The 22,632-nt window shown below is 40.1% G+C and overlaps 1 protein-coding gene across 6 annotated transcripts in view; it reads left to right on the forward strand.

The window, feature by feature from the left end:
* TEX2 (testis expressed 2) overlaps positions 1–22,632 on the forward strand; it is a 45,332-nt gene that overhangs the window by 10,061 nt on the left and 12,639 nt on the right. For 4 of the 6 annotated variants that reach the window (XM_048323629.1, XM_048323626.1, XM_048323625.1 and 1 more), the window contains 5 exons: positions 8,608–10,265; positions 16,541–16,741; positions 18,413–18,749; positions 19,857–20,125; positions 21,457–21,606. In XM_048323629.1, coding sequence (XP_048179586.1) covers positions 8,634–10,265; positions 16,541–16,741; positions 18,413–18,749; positions 19,857–20,125; positions 21,457–21,606 — 2,589 coding nt within the window. In that variant the 5' untranslated portion in view covers positions 8,608–8,633. Of the gene's footprint in view, positions 1–5,713; positions 5,947–8,607; positions 10,266–16,540; positions 16,742–18,412; positions 18,750–19,856; positions 20,126–21,456; positions 21,607–22,632 lie in introns of those variants that run through there. The other 2 variants (XM_048323628.1, XM_048323624.1) reach the window with 2 other exon arrangements.

Consider the following 22,632-nt stretch of genomic DNA (forward strand, 5'->3'; position numbering starts at 1 on the left):
AGGAAATGCTGGTAATACCTTTCTCCATTAAATTTTTTATGGAATCCAGTGACAGGAGAGAGCACTCAGTGCATGGCATGGAGTGATTGGCAGGTCTGCCTCTCTTAGGTGCTGGGAACAATTATTTTAAAGAAACTTTTCAGAACAGTCTGACTTTTGGGTTGAATTACTTTTGTCCCACCACTTCCCAAACTTGTTGGCAGCTCTGAAAAGACATGTGTTTTGAAGTCCTGTTTATTGGCCTTTTTCTAAGCTTTTGTGTCCTTTGGACCCTCTGGGGATTATGCTTACAGGAGCTTCTGAGAAATCCTGTTCTGTTGTAAATGCATTTTCCACATTTATCAAAGACACTTTTCCCTGGGTAGATGAGATGCAAGGAGGTGAACAGCTGTAATCAATGTGCTCTCTAACAGCAGTTCCCTGTGTTAGTATTTTCAGCTTGCTCTGTATCTTCAGGTGCCTTAGGATAATTAATTTTCATGTGTTGAGTACAACTGCCTTTCTAGTTAGGTATGAATACTTTATTTGTAATAAATATAGATGTAGCCCTCCTCCTTTCCCTAGACAATTTAAACTTTCTGAAAATAGCTTTGCATTGATTGGTTGTTCTTGTTTGGGTTTGTGCCAACTGCCTGGGTCTGTAGCTCTTTATCTGTTTTTTTCTAATAGTTTATTTTATTTGAAGAGTTATTGCTTCTTAGGGATGTGTTCTAGGTCCAAAATAAAATACTTCTAAGTATTAAATGCTTTAGTCCTATTTAATAATACCGGAGAATATCCCCTTCTGTAATTCTGAAAACATTTGAGACCTAAAGAAACCATTATTATGTACTGTGTTTTGTCCTGTCAGGTTAAAAAGCCATAAAGCACCTTGCATGCTAATCCTCTGCAGAACATGAAATTAAAATGAAGGCTGTACATAAGAAATACGACATTTGATCAATCATTAAAAAAAAAAAAACCTGAAAAAAACATGTCTTTAGATACCTATGGGTAAATCTGTAGATTCCATTCCTTTTTAAAAAAATCTCTCATAACTGCATTTTACATGGGGATCTAGAATTGGAGTTACTAATTGGTGATGCTCCTCTGTATATCTGAGTTTAGCCTCATGTGGACAAACCAAGTTTATTTTTAATGCCTTTTCGTATGAAGGTATGTGATGGTTGTTTTACCTTGACAGGTACTTTGAATATTGATGGAATTTTTTTGTTAGGGAAATACATGTAAATGTAAAAAGTCCTTGAATGCTCAGTTGTTACCTATTGATGTGTATTTGCACTGGGCAAAATGAGCCTGCAAGACAGTTCTGAAAAGGCCTTTTAAATTTAGGATTCAGGACACCTTATTTTACTTCATTTTGGAAACATACTTTTTTCTAAGTCAATGGTCAAAATTTCCCCTAAAGATTTTATGGTGACCTTTATTTTAATCTGAGATGTGGGCAGAGTTTTCAGCTGTGGACTAATCCATGGAGGTTTTAGATAATCTTTTATCAGATTAATGAGGAGGTGATTTTTTTTTTTCCACCGAGATAAGAGAATGAGTTACAGTTCTGCACAGTTTTACCTCACCATTTATGCTTTCCACAGGACGTAAGTTTTTATGCATAAGCTTTTGATGCTTTCTTATTACAAAAATCCAACGTGTTCTGTTGAGATGCAGAACTTGTGCAGCACTGGAGGATTCTGATGTAGGCTCTTCTCCCTTTTAGAGGAGAGCAAATGCAGCTGTTATGTATTTATTGCTCAGAATTGTAAGACCGTTGCTGGGGTTTTTTTGCTCTCATTTGGCTTGCCAGGGTGACTCTGAAGAGAGTACAGCAGTTTGAGAAAAGTGAGAAAGGCTGGCTTTACACTGGCTCTGGGTTTGCCCTTGTTTTAATGTGTCTATTTCTGAATCCCTTGCTGCAGAAATTTCCGATCTAGGTCTGTAAACTTTTCTTTTTCTGGGGCATTTCTCTTCTCACTCATGGCCAAATTAGTTTTTTGGGTAACTTTGATGCCAGCAAGTAGCTACTTGGAAAAACACATGTTTTAATGTAATTTTAAAGACAGCAATATATGTTATAGGAAATTACTAAATCCCCAAAATCTGTGATGGAGGGGGAGGGGGGGATTTGGTGGTGGTTTGTTATCATTTTATTTTGTTCTGGGAAATAGTAAAAGGTCCCTTTGAACTGTTTAATGTAGAGTGTTTTGGAAGGAAAAGGTCCTACTTGTTCCTTGGAATTACAAATGATAAAGAAACAAGAATATAGTTCATAGGAGGAGAACATGTGAATGGAGGAAGTATTACGTGTGTACTAGAATTTTTATTTGTTCTCATTGTGCCAACTGGGAGTAAATGTCTTTAATATAATTACACTCTGGTGCAGTTTGAATCTGTTCCAAAGAGCAGAGCTTTGCCTAAAAACTTCTTTTATTTCTTCTGTTAGGGAAAGTGTTCCATTTCTTACAAATACTGCTTCACTTCAGCCTTCAGAAAATCATTAAGAAGAAATTAATTTTTTTTTAATTTCTGGAGAACCTTTAACTGCTTAGCTTTTTGTGTTTGTTAAAATGAAATTGTAGTGCAGCTTTTAAAGTTTTTGGTAAATGGTGTGTCACAGAAGGAGAATAGGTAAGAATAATAACTCTTCTTTTATCAGTAAAGGCAGAGAAACTAATGTGGTAGCTGACCACATCTTAAGTCTTTGGGGGAAACATTAATATAGAATACACTCACTTAGGTAACATTAAACAATTTCTACTTGATTATTTTTGAAGTGGTGTAAAGACAAGCTTGGGAACCTCAGCAGCAGCAACAGAATTTCCGTAGTTTTGAAGACTCCTTATTTGCCATTGCAATTTTACTTGACCTTTCTGTCCTGGACTTAAAATTACGCTTATTCGTCTTTTGATAGGTTTATAATTTTTATTAAAAGTATCATCTCTTTGACAAGACTTTAAAATCTTGCCTAGGATCCTCTTTTTATGTATCCCTACACATACTTAATTGCTGATTATTTAACTTAAATTGTTCTGAATTTAAAAGCATTTGCACAAAGCTTTCTGGATTGGTTTTTTTTTTTAATGATGCTCAGAGGACTCCCGCTGGAGGTGTTTTAGTTCTTGGCCAGCTTAGTTGTGCTCACCTGGGTTACTCTGTCAGGGGTATGTGCTGTGTGTGTATACTATGATCCATTGTGGGTGGCACCATCAGTTTTGGCCGTAATCTGGGATTGGTTTCTGTTCAACACATTTGACTACAGTCTTTTAATAGTACTTGATAATCAACTTTTTCATTTCTGCTGTTGGATTTAAAACAGGTTTTGTTGGGGTTTTGTTCCTCTTCTTCCCCTTCTTCCCCCCCCCCCCCCCCCCCCCCTCCCCCCCACTCTGTATCTCAAATTCAGTTGCATGAACTTGGAAAGTGAAACAAAACTTTCTTCTTGTTCCTGATGGAAACTGAGCTTTAAAGCCTTATCTCCTGGCTGGGTAACTGGATCCCTGACAGGAAGGTTTCACAGGGCTATTGTGTGATAGTAATTACCAACCCTGGCTATGTAGTTCATTTAAAAGTAATGACTAGTGGATATAAAAGGAACAATATATGTTAACTATGGAATACATTAACTCATGGAGATGCCAGGGGAATTTAATTGATCATAATTAGAAATCTGAATGGGGATAGGAAGTAATGTTGAATTTTGGGTTTTGTATCATTTTTTTTTTTGTCTTTTATGGTATAGATCTGTTGAATGAAATGAAATTTGTGTGACAGATAATGTCCCAGCAGCTGTGCTTTCTACTTCAGGGAGGGCATTCTGGGCTAAATGGGAATTGGCTTTCTAGACTACTTTTGTGGCAGAGTAGTACTTTTCACTAATCTCCTGCTTCATTTTGAAGGACCTGAAATGAAGACTTCATGCTCTTAACAGAAAATTTTCTCTGATGCTGAGAGCTCTATTACCTATTTTAAATAAGTATAAAGAATTACAGCAGTTCTCCCACATATCTCAGTGTTGGAAGGCTGGTTGAATCTCTAGTAAATCAAACAGAAGCTAGAACTTCTGAGAGCAGATATGAATTTCAGATCATATTGACTTGTGCAGGTGTTCCCACTCCGGGAAAGATTTAATGTGCTGCTGGTCTGGTTTGGAACATGGCCTTAGTGTGTTAGTGGGGTCCTGTTGCTATGAATATAAAATCTGTCACTCCACATGGAGGCTGCAGAGATTGTCTAAAACAAATACACTGCTTCTCCTTCCTGCCAAATGGAGGGTAGATTTAAAGTATGAAGTGTCTACCTGTTTTGAGTCTGACACTTGAAAATGACTGTCAAGTTACCCAAAATGATAAAGGCCTCATGAATCTTAAAGGACAACTGGGTTTTTAACCCAATCTGCCAGACCAGGAGCTGTCTGGCCCAGAAGGATTACTGGGGAAAGCAGAGGCATAACCAGTGAGAAACATCTTTCTCTTTGAACAGCAGTGGCAATCTGCATGAAGTTGAATTGTAGCATTATCAGTAATCAAATTAGTTGTTTCCTGAACAGCATTTAAGGCCTGTTCTTCTGGCGCAACTGACAGATACAGGGGAAAGTATTGCAGTGCTGTTTAATAACCTGTAAGGCTTTTCCTTTAGTTAGGAGGAAAGGAATTTCTGTTTTATGAAAAACCCTTTTTTTGGCTTGTGTTTAGTAGCAACCAAAATACAAGTGTTGAACCTTGCTGCACATTTTTCTGAAAGCATTTTGCTAGTACAATGTACTGTATAGCCTTTCCCCCTCATGAAGATGTTGCAATAAGTAATAGCAATGTGATTGGAGTAGTTGGCTGCTGCAAAGCATGTGAATTTAGTTACCCAATCCAGCCTGTTTCTCCAAATGAATGATTATGACTAAGTGTGGTATATGCAATGTTGACCTTTTAAGTTAGTTCCTAGTTTGCTGCTTTGTTGTTTGAATCACTTTCTGAATTGTTAATGTGAAAATAGTTGCTTTGCTTTATAAAGTTGGTGGTATAATTGTCTAAGGCTCTTGGATGGACTGTGTGTTTTCTCAGTGCTGTGAACAGGTGCCTTCTGAGGCTCAGCTGAGGAAGGGTGGGGTGTGTTTGTCCCCTGCAGGGGAAAGGAAGAGAAGGGTGTTTATGCTGCTGGGCAGAAGGGCAGATTGCTGGGTGCAGTTCCTGTGAACTCCCAATTAGTCATTCCTGGGAAAGAGCAGTTACTGCAGTGACACTCACAAAAGGTGTCATGGCCTAACTCACACTTGGCCTCTCCCTGGATGTCCCTGTTAGTCACCAGGTGCATCACAGCGTGGTGGAGACGTGCTGTCACCCAGGCAAAAACACCCTCCAGCATTGCTGCCTCCCTGCTCATAGGAAAGGGCTGGGTGAAGAATGTTGTCTGTCCCAGGCAGCTGCTTTCCCTGTTTGCCTGGCTCAGTGTTTCCTGTTGTTGGAGCTTTAAAAGCAATGCCTGTAGGTGAGGATTGTAAACTGCTGTTCTGTGGGAGATGAGGATGCAGTGCCTTGAGGTCAGAAGTGGAAATGGCAGCCATTGGTTGGCAGCTCTCTCATTCCACTCTGCAACAGCATCCAAAGTTCAAACCTTTGGGGGAAAGGAGTTGTTTTCTGAGCAGCCTTCTTCCCTTCCGGGTAAAAGTTCATGCTTTGAATCATTTGAAGCCTGATGATGTAAGGCTGTTACTCAGATCTGCCTGCCACATAAATAAAACTGATACCTCGCATCTTCAGAATCAGCACCAGAAAAACCCTGAAGAGGCAGACAGAGAAGGGCGAGCAGTGTGGCCTTCAAAAAGAAGGATCAGTGAAAACCTGTGTTTCTGCAAGTACCAATAGAATCTGCAAACAATCAGTCTGGAATTGTGCCACTTCAGATGGTGAGGCATCAGGTCTTCAAACAGCTGGGAGAGGAGCTGAGGAGTAGGGGAAAGAAGTAAGTGAGGAAAATGTAGCCAGAAATGAGTAAGAAGTGAATATGTTAAAATGATTTAAGGGGTAAAAATGTATGTTTCAAGAACCTGATGTAATAGCTTTATCAAAACCTAACACCTACTGAAAGAGATGTCAAGGAAAAGCTTCTCAGCATCTACTTTGGGAAGAAAAAGCAAAACAAAAGCCAAAATCCTTCACAATAAAACAGATTGTGTTCAGGAATGGATTGGAAACCTGTGACATAATTCACGGTATAGTAATGTGCTTGAGGTAGGCAAATACTGGCTAATCAAGAATTTCCTTCCTTTCTGTGTTAACAAGTTAATAAAGATATTAAGAAAATCTTGCTTGTTCAGTAAGCAGTAAAATCTCTTTTCAGTACATTTGGTGTGTGCAAGTAAAGTTCATCTGTTTCAAGTCATTAGCACTGCATTAGCACAGCATGGCAACTGGTGTTTAAACATGAGCTAATTAATGTTCAGTGTAAACACAGTGTGCTAAAGAGCTACCCAGACCCCTGAAGTTCTAGCTGATACAAAATGCCACAGTGAAAATGCTATTTGCTGTTGGGGGGAATAACTAATCTTTTTCTCCTGCTTTCCTGGATTACTGATAAATGGTTAATGCTGAACAGCAGAAGAGAAAGGGTCAAACTGTTGCCAACAGCATTGTGTACAAGGGGGATTTTGTTACTATATTTGTGGGGTTTTGATTTTTGTTTGTTTTTTCCTTCCTTAGTGTATAGAGGTGTGATGGCTCAGTGACCTGGAAAATGTGTAGGATTTTTGGACTTTCAAATTTTGGTTTGTTAGTTTTGCAATTTCACAACTGGGCCAAAATATTAAAGGTGTGGTAGCTGATGGCCCAGCACTATGGAAGTGAGGTTGGATACGTATCTTGTACAATAGTACTTTTTTCCCCTCTCCAAAATAAATTTGAGGGTGTTTGTCCAGAAAGTCTCGTAATTTGCAGTGTGAACTATGTGAAACGGAATGTTGTCTGTAGCATGGATGCTGTCGGCTGGTGGTTTCCGGGTGTGCTAATTCAACAAGGAAATGAGAGACCAAATTTCTTACCAACTTTAACGCTCACCAAGTTATACATACAGGTGGCTGATAAGTGTCTATATAAACTTCAGATAACTGAGAGCTCTTAATATTTGGGTAAATAACTACTTGATCCACAGATGTAATAGGAAAGGTAACAACCTGCTGAGCCCAAGGTGGGCTGGAGGCACATCTCCATCATTGAAGGGAGTTCTCTGTTAATGCTGCTACTTGGATGTGTCAGATGGATTTTGGAGAGGGCAGAAGAAAACTGTTCTGTGGTAAAAGCTGAAGTCAGAATTGATCTTTAGGAAGAATTTTTGTCTCCTAAGTGGTTGTTAGAACAAGGGTGAGATGTCAAGTGAAAGCTTGACCAGGGGCTGAATGTTTCTTTTGGTTCTTTGAACCCAAACTGGCTCCCTGTCATATGCAGCAGAAATGAAACTTTAAAAAAAAAAAAAAAAAAAAAAGACAACAAACCCTGAAATTGAAATTTCTGAAGGCTTTGGATGAAGCAGGTTAACATCCAGCTCCTTCTGTACAGCCTGATTGGGAAGCTCACAAATGCTGGAAGAAGCAAGGAATGGTCAACAATTTAGGAGCCATAAAATGGACAGCTGTAGTGTGTAGGAAGTTGTGGACAGATACTTGCTCTGAATAAGCAGTGTAGCAAAGATCTGCTGTTTTAAAATGTTTAACCCAGCTTAGTTTACTGACAGGTTAAAAAGTGTTTACATGAACAGCTCTGCTAGGAAGTAGAAAGGGCTGCAACCTTTAGTAGGATGATGATATGGAACAGGTGGCACTGGCTTACTGGATAATACAATCTGATATCACAACTGTTGTGAAGTGCAGTTTCTTCACCACCACATAATCATTCTTCTGAACTGCTCTTTAAACGTCAGCAAAGGCCTCACATTAATTCAGCTTGACAGTTTGATTAGAGCATTTTAACAGCTTCTGAAAAATAACTCAGTTACTGAAGTGGTAAACTTGCTGTCTTGGCAGTGGAGATAAAGTGCTGCCTCGCAGTTGGAGAGGCAGAGCTAACCCTGTAATTCCTGGTCCATCTCTGTGTATGGTCACCAGCGCCTTGGTTTAAATGCATGCTATTTCCTCTCTGTGTAAATATATGCTAAACTAACTTTCATGGGTCAATAAAATGCTTAAATAACATGCTCCCCACACGATGACCTTTACATATTTCTGACCTTGCTTTGAGTTTCAAATTTTCTTTATTTATAAGGTATAAATCATTGCATGTAGAAGGGAGTGAGAGTTAGGAGTGAAGAATTTTAGTGTGTTGAGGTGGGATGGGGCTTCTGGAACTCAGAGGTATATCTGGCAGAGGGAGACTAGAAAGGTGATGCTTCAGAGATGAACTGTAATTTCAGGGCACTTGAAGATAATTTTAACAGCATGGTGTTTTTTAGTATTGCCATTTTTGTGGTGTGTGGAAATATGTAGCATGCAGTAACCTAGATCTGTAAATTTGAGCATGTGAGTTGGTTTGGGATTTTTTTCTGCGTAAAATTGTGTTTGGCTTAATGCTTGAAAATAAGGGCATTTGAATGGGGGGAAAATGCATTTAACGTGGTGTTATGTGTTCTTCCCAGACTCTGACACATCTCTGGAACCTGCAATGACAAGTCGGAACAGTAGCCATGCAGAGAAAACTGGTGAAATGTCCTCAAAGCAGTCAACACCAAAAGTGCAGGTCCAACGATCTGTCTCCCGAGAAACCATCACTATTCATTTCTCTGCATTTGGGAAGGAGGAAGAAGAGGAGGAAGAGGAGTTTAAAGAATTTCTTGATGAGGAGCTAGATGACCAAAGCATTGTAACAGCACTTGAAGCCAAGGAAGACCTCTGCTTTGAGCATACTGGCCATGACTTTTCTGGTCCAGCTACCTCGCTTAACATGGCCAACTCTGCATCACTGCTGTCCTCATCACCTGCAGTTCTGCCAACTGCAGAAACTGTAAAGCTGTTGGACTCTCCTTCCCTATCCCAAATACTCAGTGCAGTGCCACCAGTCCTGTCTCCATCGTCACACTCATGTCACACAGTTGGCGCATCAGGTGCAGCAGCACCACCTGTGGAGCAGAAATCCAGCCTGTCATCTTCCCCATCCTCATCCCCGTCCAGATCAGTTGCCTGCTCTAGCGGATCATCCACAGTTTCTAGTTCAAAGCCTTTTAAGGGGTTAGTCAAGTCCTTTTCAACAGAAGTGGAACCAAAAGAACCCACCCCACCGATGCGACATAGACAGTTAATGAAAACCTTGGTGAAATCTCTGTCTACAGACACTTCTAAACAAGAGTCTGAAGCTGTGTCTTACAGGCCACCTGACTCGAAACTGAACTTGCATCTGTTCAAACAGTTCACTCAGCCTCGAGCTACAGGTGGTGATTCTAAAACTGCCCCCTCCTCTCCATTAACATCCCCCTCTGACACGCGTTCCTTTTTTAAAGTACCTGAAATGGAGGCTAAAATTGAAGATACGAAAAGACGCCTTTCTGAGGTAATCTGTGAACCTCTTCAGCTGCTCAGTAAAATAATGGGTGATGAAAGCAGTAGCCACAGGCCCAAAGCCTTATCTTCAAGTGCTTCAGAACTCTCAAACCTTTCCAGTTTGAATGGCCATTTGGAAAGCAATAACAACTACAGCATTAAGGAAGAGGAGTGTGATTCGGAAGGGGACTTCTCTGGGAGTGACTTTAACCTGACTAAGAGTGATCAGTCAAGAGGGGCAGAAGAGCATTTAAAAGAGATTGAGACCAAAAGCTCTCAGTCTGCAAGCACAAAGGATGTGGGGTCAAAACCTTCACTTGTACTTGAAAAATGTTCGTTGTCTGCACTAGTGAGCAGGGAGGATGAGGAGTTTTGTGAACTGTATTCTGAAGACTTTTTCTTGCTAGAGGAGGAAAGCAAAACCGATAAACCAGCTGAAACTGTGGTCGATCCTGAGATTACTGAGGAAACTGTTACTATGCTCAGTAGTGAAGATGAAAATAATCTGGATGTGCAACAGCCTAAAATACCAGTGAAAACTTTATACTTATTAACACTCTTAGTCTATGCTTACTTTATTATCCCTCTCCCTGGCTATGTAAGTGGACTCTTACTTGGAATGGCCCTTGGATTTATGGTAGCTGTCTGTGTGATTTGGCTTCTTACTCCACGTACTCATGAGTATCTCAAATTGCATAAAAGCATGAAAAAGCGCTGGAATACAGGAGCTCTTGACATCAAAGAACCTGAAATACTGAAGGTGAGGTCATGGCATTTTGTGTGTATGTGTCTATGTGCATTATTTTGGGTAGAAGGAATAAACTGGATTTATCCTGATGGTGTAAAGGAGCTGAACTGTCCCCATTTGTAAATATTTTTTTAGGGTCAACTCACTTTGGCAGGGGCACAAATGGTTTAGTATCCAAGAATATATAAGACTTCATTGTCTTTAGGGATTAGTAGAAAATGGAATTTCTTCAAAAGTAAAATGGCAAATGGCTTTGCTGATAGATTGAAACGATCCAGCTGAAGTACTGAGAGCAAGTAGTGTCAAAGTTTAGTGTGTAAAATAACATTTGTGCTTGAAGCTGCATCTTGAGAGATGTATTTTGTTTCTGGGACATTTTACTGTCTAGGCAGTGATTTGTCTGTCTGGTCTGTTCAGTCCAAGCAGAGACAAAAGCATTGTGTTCAAGTAGAGCATAGAGAGTTGGAGGGCGTATGGGTCCCCCTTAAACATGAGCTAATTGGAATGGGCAGAGGAATTACAGTTCAGCTAAACATGTCTGAGAGCTGGGTTTTAAATGAAAGTTTGTCCTTCCTGCTCTCTTCCCATCTCCACTTGTTGAGATATTGTAAGTTGCTGTCACTTTGTGTCACATTGCTTCCTGTCCAGCTGTGATCCATCCAACCCCTCAGTTCCTTTAGTGCTTCTGGTCCCTGTCCTGCCTCTCCTAATCTCTGTCTGCGATGAACTAAAATATTTTCCCAATTGCAGAATTCTGAACAATAAAACATCAACTAGTTTCTGATGTGCAGCAGAAGTGTTTCTGAGTGACAGTGGTGTAACCTTCACTTGATATCACTTGCTTGTCAGAGTATTTGTGGAAATATTAAATTGAGCTTTTTGAAGGCGCATCTCCAATTGTAACAGCACAAAGGTTGCATGAATTTAAATTCAGATGGGTATATACTGTAGAATCTGTAATGTATTGATGGCTAATTTCATGTGTCTTTAGGTAACTGAAAAGTTAGAGAAACAGAATATGAAGTTCTACTTTTGTTGCATAAAGGGGGCAATTGCATGTCTAGTCCTTATTCTACCTTGGAGTTCCCTTTTGTCTTGAATGATATGAGTTGTGCTTATTATTTGCTGTAGTGAATTCAGACTGAACACTCCTGTCTGCCCAACTGCCCAACCTGCTGCTCGCATGTACAAATCTTGACAAACTTTCAGTTCAGTCCTTGTTATTTGGTGCCAAGACCCTTCCTTGATACTTGAAAGCTGGTAAAGATCCTGATGTTCATTATTGGCTGGTGCTAGGCTGTCTCTGAGATGTCAGCTCTTAGTCAGGAACCTTTAAACTGTATTTTAATGCTTTTATCGAAGAGATACATCTTATGAAAATGGCTGTAGCCAAGAAATGAACAGTGCCTAGAAGTCTGTATAAATGTAGATTAATGGTTTTTATGACCTGATGAGTATTTCTTGTGCTCGTAACACACAAAGTAATTGTCTTTAATATGTTAATGCTTCAAGAGTTTTAAACACCAGCTTGGTGCCCATATTGTAGTAGGAACATAATGTAATATGATTTAGCAGATTGCAAGTTGTTATTCCCACTTCATACAACTGTTTTCTATTTACACGTGTCACAATGAGTACTGGACAGCTTAGATCCTCTGAAAAGGCAGCTAAAGACTTAATCTGTAACAAAACTTAGGTGAATATAGGAAAATCAAACTTGATGCTCTTGCATAAAGATGTTCTCTTCAGAACTTGTTGGTCTCGTGTTCTGGTCTGGACTGCTGTCATGCAGTTATGATAAATGCTCTGAGTAAGATCCCTTTATGAGGCTCAAGGAGTTGGGATTCTGCCAAACTGCTGTCAAGCTATTTTTGTACAAGTATGTGTACATTCTCCCCCATGTAAATGTTGTTTGAGAAGTTTACATTTCCCAGGTTTTGAAACCTAGTGGAAAATTCCCCATAGCAATTGCTGAAATACATGAACATGGTTATTGTCCCCCACAAAATCGTTCTTTGGCGGTGGGAAAAAGTAAATGGCTGTTGTGCTGGTTATTGTGTGCTTCTGTAGGTTTCTATACTTACTTCAGTCAAATCCTTGAACCAGAAAATGCACAAAACCTCTGCATCTTCATTGCATGTTTTTGTATCTGCCTATTCCCTTAGTTTTCAGTTCTCTGGCTTCCTTATATATTTTTTTTTTTCTCTGCCCACATTTTTTCCCCTTTTTTAATCCATTAGTCTTTTCTAACTTCCTTCTTGGCCTTTCAACTATGCATTCCCTTGTGTTGCACTGGCTGGTATGAAAGGTTTTAAGTAACAGCTAAAGTGGAAATGATAAATTTACCCTTTCCATTGGAAAGAACTTTTAGAACACAGTGGCAGTGCCTGCTGGAGAAATGGAGCTTTTGAGCCACAGCTGTACAGAAAGAGTAGGCTTTTTATCAGCCTGCTATTCCTGAGTACCATCCAAGGGATTTCATGTTTGATAGTGGCCTCTGGCAGAGAAATGTGTTTTCCAGTTAAGGTGATGGTTGCTTCTTCTACCTCAGACCTTGCTGTGTCTTTGGATTCCCTGTGAATGAAGCTCAAAAAATGCATTATATTTTTCCCTCATTTATGAAGCAAAATACTATTGAAGTATTAGAAAATAGTGGCAATAAGAGGGATGCTAATATAATTAGTGTGATTTGAGTGATCAACAGTCTTGAAAAAATTTCGGTGCTAAAGCATTTGATTATATAATTTAATAATAATGAATATTAACCTGTTAATATCACTAAGAAACTTTAGGTTGGGCTTGTATTGTGAAGGTGGCTTTTGCTGATTCGATTATTTATGTATTTGAAAGTATCGTAAGTAATGATTTTAGTTTATTTCTACCCACACAGCTTGTCTGTGTCCCCACCCCTCTGGGACCTTCATAAGGATCTTTTGCAATTCCCCCTCTCCTCTCCTCTCAGGTTGTGGTGTAACACACCTGAGACCTGTGACTAAGTAACACAAAAAAGTTGGTACCTACAAGGCCCAATTGTGCAGTTCTTACATGAATTATTCTGTTGAACTGCAGTTTGAATAAAAAATTTGGAGCCCAGTGTCAGGAAAGAGGAAAATCAAACTGGCTTTTGAAACTGTATTTTGTAGGTGGCCATGTCCCACGGAGCCGACTGTTCCCGAGGGCCAGAGCAGTGGCAGCAGTTTTGGGTTACAGCTGTGACCTGAGCTAGAAAAGCTGTTCTGCCCAACCCTCGGAGCAGCTCCGTGTTCAGGGTGGTTCCCAGCCCGATGGCCAGGCACGTTCTCCTGATTTCAGCTGTGAGTGTGGAGCAACAGCTGACCTTTATAAATGGAGATCACAGGATCAGTATAAATGGCCAGCAGCTGCACACTGGCATATGACTATGGTCATTGTCCTCCCAGAACTACTAAATTTCTTATTTTAACAACTTTGCTAGTCCAGAAAAGACCCATCCTACAGTCACTCCTCTCCTACACAAGGAAATCCATGGTTGCTTCAGTAGTTTGGGAAAATTTATCTGTTGCTAGCGCGTTATGGTAACACAACTTCTCTGTTTGGGTGCGTTGCAAAACTGTTTCCATGGGCTGTGAATCTTTTGTTCCAATTTGTTTTTGCAAAAAGAGAGGTGGAGGTATTTCTGATGAAATTGTTCTTAAAGTGCAGGAACTTTGGAATGACTTTTGGGGCTTCTTGGATAACCTTCTCAGTGTTTAAGCTAAGTGATACAACTGAAGATCGCTGACGTGAGAAGGCAGGTGGTGTTGTTACCTCCTTTAACACTGTTAATAAAATTCCTACAGCTGCCACAGATTTTCAGATTCATTAATAAAGAATCGTCATTTCGTGAAGCATTAACATTTTACTCTCAGCCATACAGTGTTTCTCTGTAACAAAATAACTTGAAAATCCAGTGCAAAGAAGAAAGTTCATCCTTAGAAGTTAGAAAACTAAAATTTTATGTACAAGGACGGTTCGTAGTAATGTGCTGTCTCTTTCATCCCAGCTGTTGTCTGAAAATAAAACCCCAAATACTTAAACCTAGACTTGGTTCTTTGGTTGCTGATAACCTGGTGGTTGTGCTGTGTTTGCACATCTGTTGGGTTATGGGTGAGCAGGGGAGGCACTACAGGGTGTGAGAATTGTGTGTTTGGCAGATTGTACAGCTAATCCATTTGTTTGAAGTGGAAAGCCTGGGCACATGGTAGGGGTCAGAAAAGCAGGAGGGGTTTTTACTTATTATTTGGCACAGGGAAGTCAAGAGTATGATGAGTAAATCACTCCTTGTTTTCATCACAGTTCCATCTCAAGCAGGCTGTTAAAAAAAATGTCAGGTGCAGTCTGACCTTCCTTCCTGGGTACCACGTGTACCCATAAGTTTCCAACCTTTCTACTGAAAATAGAAAGCTTATTAGAGTTAGTAGAAGGGCTCATGTGACTAAGCTTCCTATAATGACCCACTCTCCAGTCAGCCCTTTCTCTCTGTGTCAGCTGGTGCGGTGTTGGCTGAACGGCCTTCCAGAAGAAGGCAAGAAACTTCTGAGGCAGCAAATTCCCATCTGTGTGTTTGCGTGGCTGCAGGCTCCAGACTTTGTCTGAGCTAGAAATAGCTTGGAGATCTGATCGGGGGCAGGTGGGAGTTGCTCCAGAGATCTGTGGGCCATATGGGTATTCCAGTTCCTGCACACAGTGGCTTTGGGCAACTCACGTGATGTTCTTGTGCTTCAGTAAGTCCAGCTGGAGTTCCTGGTTGAAAATTAGTTGCTGTCTGCTCAAAGATGTCTTGGCTAAATCATTTCTAGGAAGGAGACGGGTTGTGTTCAAACCTACATCAGGCCTGCTGTGCAGAGTTTGATGGCTTATAGAAAACACTTCCTCATGCATTGTATTTTCTATATGGGAGTCATGTATAACCCACTGTAAGAAAAAAAACAACCATAAAGCTTCTTCAAAGAGTATGTCCTGGTATAGGCATTTCTATTAATAAAAGACATAATCTGCTTTGGAGCTGAGCAAAGATGGATGACTTAATCTTTCCTGAACATAAAAGAAATGCTAATTTATTGAGGTTTTTCAGGGTTTGTAGTGAAAATGGAGCTAGATGTTGGAGTAAGCAAAACAGATATCACTGTTACTGTGGCACCTAAGAAAGTGTATGCTGTCTACTGTGGGAAATTGTGGCACTGAAGAAAATGAGCATAAAAGTAAATTTTACATCTCTCTGTGTGGGTGGAAACTTCTTTAGTAAGTTGAAATCTTGCAGTAATTTTTGGGATGTTTTGCATGAGGTAGTTACAACTTTTTGTTTTGAGAAATACTGGGGTGCTCATTCAGCCCTCCCCACTTTCCCCCACTGTAATCACCCAGGAGTTTGTAGAAGTGCCATTTTACTTTCTGCTCCCTTTCACTTTCTGTTGACGTTGATGAATATTGAGTATGCTGAATTTAAGGTTCTGATGTGCAGATAAAAACAATGATCAAAGAATGTTGTATGGCAGGTTAAGAGAAGGAAAACTTCTCCTTGAATGAATGTTCTGCCTGCCTTCTGCCCCATTTATCACCTCCATTTCTGTAATCAGATGTTGGAGGAGTAACATCACCCCCATGGTCAGAGTCAGCACTTAGAGGCTTGTTACAGCAGGACTTGCGGCTCACGTGGGGACTGGCTGGTTTGTTTCTGTTTCTTTCACAGCACAGAAATTAATTGAATTTAATCCACGTGTATGACTCCTGTGTTGTAGCTGGGCAGTTACACAACATGTTAAATGATCTCAAACGGTGATGGCGCATGAAAGCAAACTCCATTGTGGTCTTCCACTGAGTCCTTAATTGTGGTGATTACAATGTCAGTGCTGTCTGTGAGCAGACAGGCTGTTTGCTCTGCCTGGGCTCTGGGTGATTAAAGTATCCAAGCTTGCTGGGAGCAGAGGAGCTGCTGTGCCACTCATCCCGCCTGCCCTGTGGCTCTTCCCAGCATCCTGCATCTGCAGATCCCACTGTGGCTCCTGGGGATGAGGTGAGAGCACCCTGTGCTACATATACAAGGTGACTGAGTCAGAAAAAACAGGCTGTGTGCTTGAGATCCCGTCCCCATCTCATGCTCTCTTAGATTGGTGCTACCTCATTTAGGGCATTTATTGCCTCGTTCTGTTTGTGCAGTAAGTGAAATAACTTTGGCAGAAGCTTGGATAATAATTTAAAGTTTTTAGGTACATGCTGTACTTGGTTTCCCAGTAGCTTAAAAGCCTGTTAACAAGTGTCTTCTTCTCTAGGGATGGATGAATGAAATTTATAATTATGATCCAGAAACATACCATGCTACGTTGACTCACTCCGTCTATGTGCGACTCGAAGGAAGCACCCTACGACTTTCAAAACCCAGTAAAAATATTTCTAGAAGAGCTGTGTACAATGAGCCAAAGCCTGAAGTCACCTACATCAGTCAAAAAATTTATGAACTAACAGATAGCAAGGTGAGTGCCTTACTTACATCTGATTTTAACAAAGAATACTTTGCAAATTCTTTTTAACTCTGAATTATTTTTTTCATTCCTCTATTTTCACGTTCTGTCATTATTTAAACAAAACTGTTGTTGTGACTAACTTGCGAAAGATTGCGCTGGGGAGGAAGATTGAGCAGGATTTGGAAGAAAGTACATATTTACACAATAAGGGAAAGGCATAATTTTCCTCTGGCAGTTGAGAGCAGAAGTTAACTCATGGGAGTTCTGAGACTCATTCCCAATGCATGAGATGACTGCAGAGCTGTTCTGAAGGTTACACCAAAATGCATCATCTTTAGTGGTTGTCTCTACCCCAAGGCAACATTTGCATTTCACTCAGAGGGGGAATGTACAAAGAGGGGAGTGAATGTGAAAGAGGAGAGTGAGAAGTGTCTGGAACATGACCTGTTCTGGGTACCCCCAGTCTAGGGAAGGAGATCGGGATTTTTGCAGTTGGAAGACTGCATCAACAATAATGCTGGGACAGCATTCCTACATGTTGTTTGCCTCCCTCAAGTATGTGAAGAGTTGCCATGTGAAGTTGATTCCATTGGCATTGTATTAAGTAAAACATCAATACCTAATTATTAAGAGAATGGATTTTTTTAATGTCCTGCATCAGTCGAGGGCCTTGGCAGTACAGATGTAGGAGGAAACCATGCTTCACTTGACTGTAAGTGAGAGGAAGAAAGGGACCAAGGCAGTAGTGAGGAAAACCTCCCTCCTTTTCTCTGAGTCTGTATGGGAAAGGAGCGTGCTGTCAACTCTGCCTTCCGTTGAAGGAAGACAGTGAAAAAGATAAAGCAAAAACTTAGATTCCTGTCTTTTGCAGATTTGTTTTCCCATCATGAAGACAAGCAAAGCTGTCACATACTGGGGGAGCACTTCACTGATGGTGGTTCCCCATGGTATCTTAGAAAAATTTCCAGTACTTCCCCCCACCCAGCCCCAACTGATTACAGAAATGCCAAATGCCCTGACTGTAATAAACAAATGATGCCTGTTCTTCAGGTATTTGCCCACAGTTTTTGGAGAACATTACTGATTTAGACCCCACCTAAGAATTTTTAACTCTTTTTTTTTTTTTTTAATCTACTCTTCTCATCACTTTCATTGTCTTAATTCTATATAAGTATACTGAGTTTAGAATATAATTATCTGCAAATCAGTCTTATGGCTTGACTCTTACGTATTTGATGTGGCTGTCACCAACTTCAAACCCTCAATTTCATGAGGTGGGCATGAAAAGTTGTGTTCAAAACTCAGTTTGGACTCCAATTATTTTATCTTGTTATCTATTTATCTCCCCCTGGCCCCAGAAATAAAGTTACTGGATTTTCTATCTTTTCTGCAAATCCATGAGAATAAGATCATTTAAATGACAACAGAGTTTCTTATCCACATGGTATGAGCTGCTTAAATGGCCTTTGTTTTAATTGCAAGGCTTGGCTCACCAAAGACTTAGTGATAGTGAAACTTAGCAGTGGGCTGGACATCCACCAGCAATTTTGAGTTAGTTAAACTGGCAGATCCAGTGTGGGATCTTTATCTCTTGCATTCCTGTGTTCTTTACTTGAGTATAGAAACATAGAGGATACAAGTGAAAAATAAATTCATTTAACCCTTCCATTTATACTTCAGATTTCCCTGGTTCCCAAGAGCCTGGCACGGAAACGAATTTGGAATAAGAAATACCCTATTTGCATTGAACTTGCCAAACAGGATGACTTCATGGCTAAGGCCCAGATTGAGAAGGAGACTGCAGAGGAAAAGTTACCTGCTGAAAAAGTGGACTTGAACAACGAGGAATCCAAGAAACCTCAGGATGGAGTGAAATACACTTGCCAAAAGGATCAAGTGCTTTATCTCTTTGGAAGGACAGGTAGGGAGAAGGAGGAGTGGTTCAGAAGGTTCCTTCTTGCATCAAAGCTCAAGTCTGAAGCAAAGAAGCCACCCAGTTTGTGTGGGAGCAAGCCAGGTACTCAGATTTTGTATTTTTGTAGAAGTCTGTTAAAAGAAACAAACCAAAGTTATGTTTTGGTGTGCCACAGTGATCTTTACAAGCAAAAAATAATACCAAAGATACTCTTCTTCTTATCTTGGCCTCTCATTTCCACCTTCCCCCTACCTTTTCCCCTCTTGGCTCTATGCTTTCAACTATTACTATTTTTAGACTATTTTATATGAATACACTATTTTTCAATTACTGTAATAACTCCTGTCGTATTTGTAAGGATGAATTGTTCAGTGTCTTTTTTTTCCTGTACATTAGAACTGATATCAACATTTGCAGTATTAGACTCAGTTCTCTTACTACCCATTTTTCTTCCTCCATTCTTCCTTCCACTGTAGTCTTCTGTAAAGGATAGAGCTTTCTCATGGGTTAGTGTCACAAGAAAACACATTTATCTGTTTAAATAAAAGGTCCTGCACTAATATATGTGAAAATATATATCTATGTGAACCAACAAACATATTAGTCTATAGTACTGATAAATTGTTTGGAATATTAATTTAAACCCATCCTCTGATACAATTTTAAACTTGAATGACTCATACTTTTCTGTCTTTATTCTCTGAGAAGCTTTTTAAAAATTAGTTAACATTATTGTTTCTGGCACATAACTTCTTGAAATGCAAATACAAAATTAATAGCTAATTAAAATTCTAATAGTTACATGCTTTTGACAGTCCTTTTAATTGTAACAGCCTATAATTAGATTAGGAAAAAAGCCCTGTAGTCATAGGTGCATTTCAATCACCTGACTTTTATTTTAAGCATTCCCCAGCAGGGCTATTGGGAATTCTGCCATGTGTTATACATATGTGAGAGTCCATATTTAAATATGCTATTGATCAGCTGACACCTCCAGTCCCACATCCTGCTGAATCATAGCAAATATTGGCTAATTTGGGTTTAGGACCACCTAAACACGCAGCAGTGGAATTTACTTTTAGCCTTTAAAATAAGAAAGCACCATGCTGGTCTTTTTTCAGGAGAAATAGCTGCGGAATAAATGTGTTCCTTTAAAGTTTGATGATACACTGTGGTATTTGGCTGTCAGATTTATTCTCTGTTGAACAGGTACTATTCCTTTGAATTTAGGGGTGCTGCCAGCACACAGTAGAAGTGATAGTCAGTCTGGAGTTCTCACACACAGCCGGAGCAGCAGCAAGGGAAGTGCAGAAGAAATCACATCCCAGCCAAAGCACAAGGACCTGGCTGGCAATGTGAGGCAGAAAATGCTTCTGGACTACAATATTTATATGGCAAAGTGTGTTCCACAAGAAAAGAAAAGCCCTTCAGGTAGTCCAGTCCTCAGTGCAGACAGCAGCCCTACAGCTGTGAAAAAGGTAATACTTGTGCTCCAAAGGAATGGTGAACAAGGTCTGTAGCTCTTACTAATCCTTTGGCCTCCTGTACTGCATTTGAGTCACTCTCAGTAAACAGAACCTTAATACTAAGTACAACACTCTTAATAAACAGATCTTTAATGTTAAGCATGACCACTGTTTGTTTAAGAGCTATAATTCATATCTTGCATCTTTGTTTCCAGACTTTCACACATTGCCCAGAAAAGTGAGTAGGAGGCCATGGTGGTGTAGCATATGAATAAACACATCTTGTGTTCCCCCAGGAAGACATATTCTAACCCCCAACAACTCCTGAAGCTGTGATGAATTTGCTGCTGAATCTGGCACGTGTCAGAAGTCATTCTGTAAATAGATGAGCACTGCTGGCAGGGAACCTGCATCAGAGCAGAGGCTCCTCACCCAGCCGTCCTGGCAGAGCCAGGCTGCAGCCCTTATAAGCAGTTGCTGCCAAGAGATGATGTTCAGAACTGTAGCATCTACCTGCCTGTCTTAGAAAGTACTGCCTTTCTGCTGGCTTCAGGAGTTCTGCTTGGAGTAATGACGGGTGGTAAATTCTTCTGTCATTGCGGGCACTTCATGTGTTGTGTTTCCTTCATGAAAACTTCCTGTTTTTTCATGGTAGTGTGTGTACACACCCAAAATTATTTCAGCTGCCATGGCTTTTGTGTGTGTAGTCAGTGATGCAGCATCTGAATGTATAATATTTCCAGGTGTTTCAAGATGGTTCTCAAGGAAACCAAGACAATTCTCTTGGACTGTAAACAAAACCTTTAATGCAGCAGAGGGAACAATATAGTTTCCTGAATACTGTATACAAACATTGGAAGGAGGAGTGTGTTTTCATGTACTGTGTTTATCATCTATTTGTGGCGTTCACAAACTATATTTAAGGATGTAAGATCGGGTCTTGCTTTCCAATTTTTTGATGAAGTAAACAGTAGAGTAGAGAACCTGTTCTTCCAGATCTGACTGGGAAGAGAGTATCTTTTACTGCAAACACATTTCTAAGTCTGCCCACTCTGGGTTTTATCTGCTTTTTCTGCCAGAGGTTAAGTTACATACAAGTTTCTCATTTCATTGCCAGAGGTCAGTCTATATCTGTGTGGTCTCATTCCCTCTGCTGCACATCAAGATGATGACAGGCTCGTGGCAGCCCAGCTGATGCATTTGTAAAGCTGCTCCCTGTGCTGAGCATTTGGTGTTCTAAGCTGACCCAGGCTCTTAACACTGAACTTTACATGTAAATCAGGCCTTTTCTGTCCTTATTTTATGAAATTTATAGGGCTGTATAACCTGCTTTATGTTTTCAGTTGACAGATGCCAACGTGGAAGCTGAAGAAGAAGAACAGGAGGTCTGGGTGAATGCTCTGCTCGGAAGAATATTTTGGGATTTTTTAGGAGAGAAGTATTGGTCTGATCTAGTGTCAAAGAAGATCCAGATGAAACTTAGCAAAATAAAGGTATCTGATCTGGAGACTTGCATTATACACTCCTTGTAAAGGAAATGAAACACATGATCTTTGAGTTTTAAAATGGTACAAGGAAGACTTATTTCACACTTATATGTAAAAGACAATAAATGTGCTACAGAATTCCAGTTCAGTTTCTGATGGATCTCAGCATGTTAACTTTGCTGCTTCTGTTTAAAATGAACTACAGCTGGATTAGCTAATCGTATCTGTCAAATTTTTATGTAAAAATTAGAAGTATTACTGTACTTACATTAGGGATAAATAGAACTGCATATAAATGAGGAAATCTGCTTTGGGAAATAGTGGATTGCTTTTAAGGTGGAGGACGTCAGGGAACCAGAACTGTAATGTGTTCCTGTTAACTTCAGACATAAACTACTTTCAGGAGAAGTGGGAGCAATAGTTACAGGAAAAACTCTGTGGGGTGACAGGACACAGCTTCCATTAGCTGCACCACCTCAAGGGTGAGGGGAGGAGTGATGCTTTTGAGTGACTTCTCCATCTTCCCCTTGCCTTCCTGTAACCCTTCTGAACAGCAGTTCATCACAGGCCTTCAGCTCCTAGTGTTTGGGGAGGAGTTCACCTGTTCCTAAAGGCAAAGGAAGTTGTTGCCTTGCTGACAAACCTAAAGGCAAAGGAAGTTGTTGTTTTGCTGACAAAAGCTCAGAAATTTAGCTGCCAGCACCAGCTGTGAGACAGTGGTGCCTTTGCTCTGGGAAATAACCAGTAGCCTAATTCTGCCCTGTCTGCTTCCACAGTTGTGACAGCAGAGTACCCAGACGTCTCATTGGAAACATTTTAAGTGGAAAGACTGGGAATGGGGACTGGATGTATTTTTGATGCGTTAAAGCAGTGTCTGTTCACAGGAGATATATTTTCTATCAATTAGAAATATTTAAGTGAATAGATACCAAATCATCATGATTCTGTGCCTCTATTTTACTAAAACAATTACACAGATTTAAAATGTAATGTTCTGTGAAAGAATTTGCCAAAGATAAAAGAAGCTGAGAC

Source organism: Corvus hawaiiensis, chromosome 19, assembly GCF_020740725.1.
Source record: "Corvus hawaiiensis isolate bCorHaw1 chromosome 19, bCorHaw1.pri.cur, whole genome shotgun sequence".
NCBI lineage: Eukaryota > Metazoa > Chordata > Aves > Passeriformes > Corvidae > Corvus > Corvus hawaiiensis.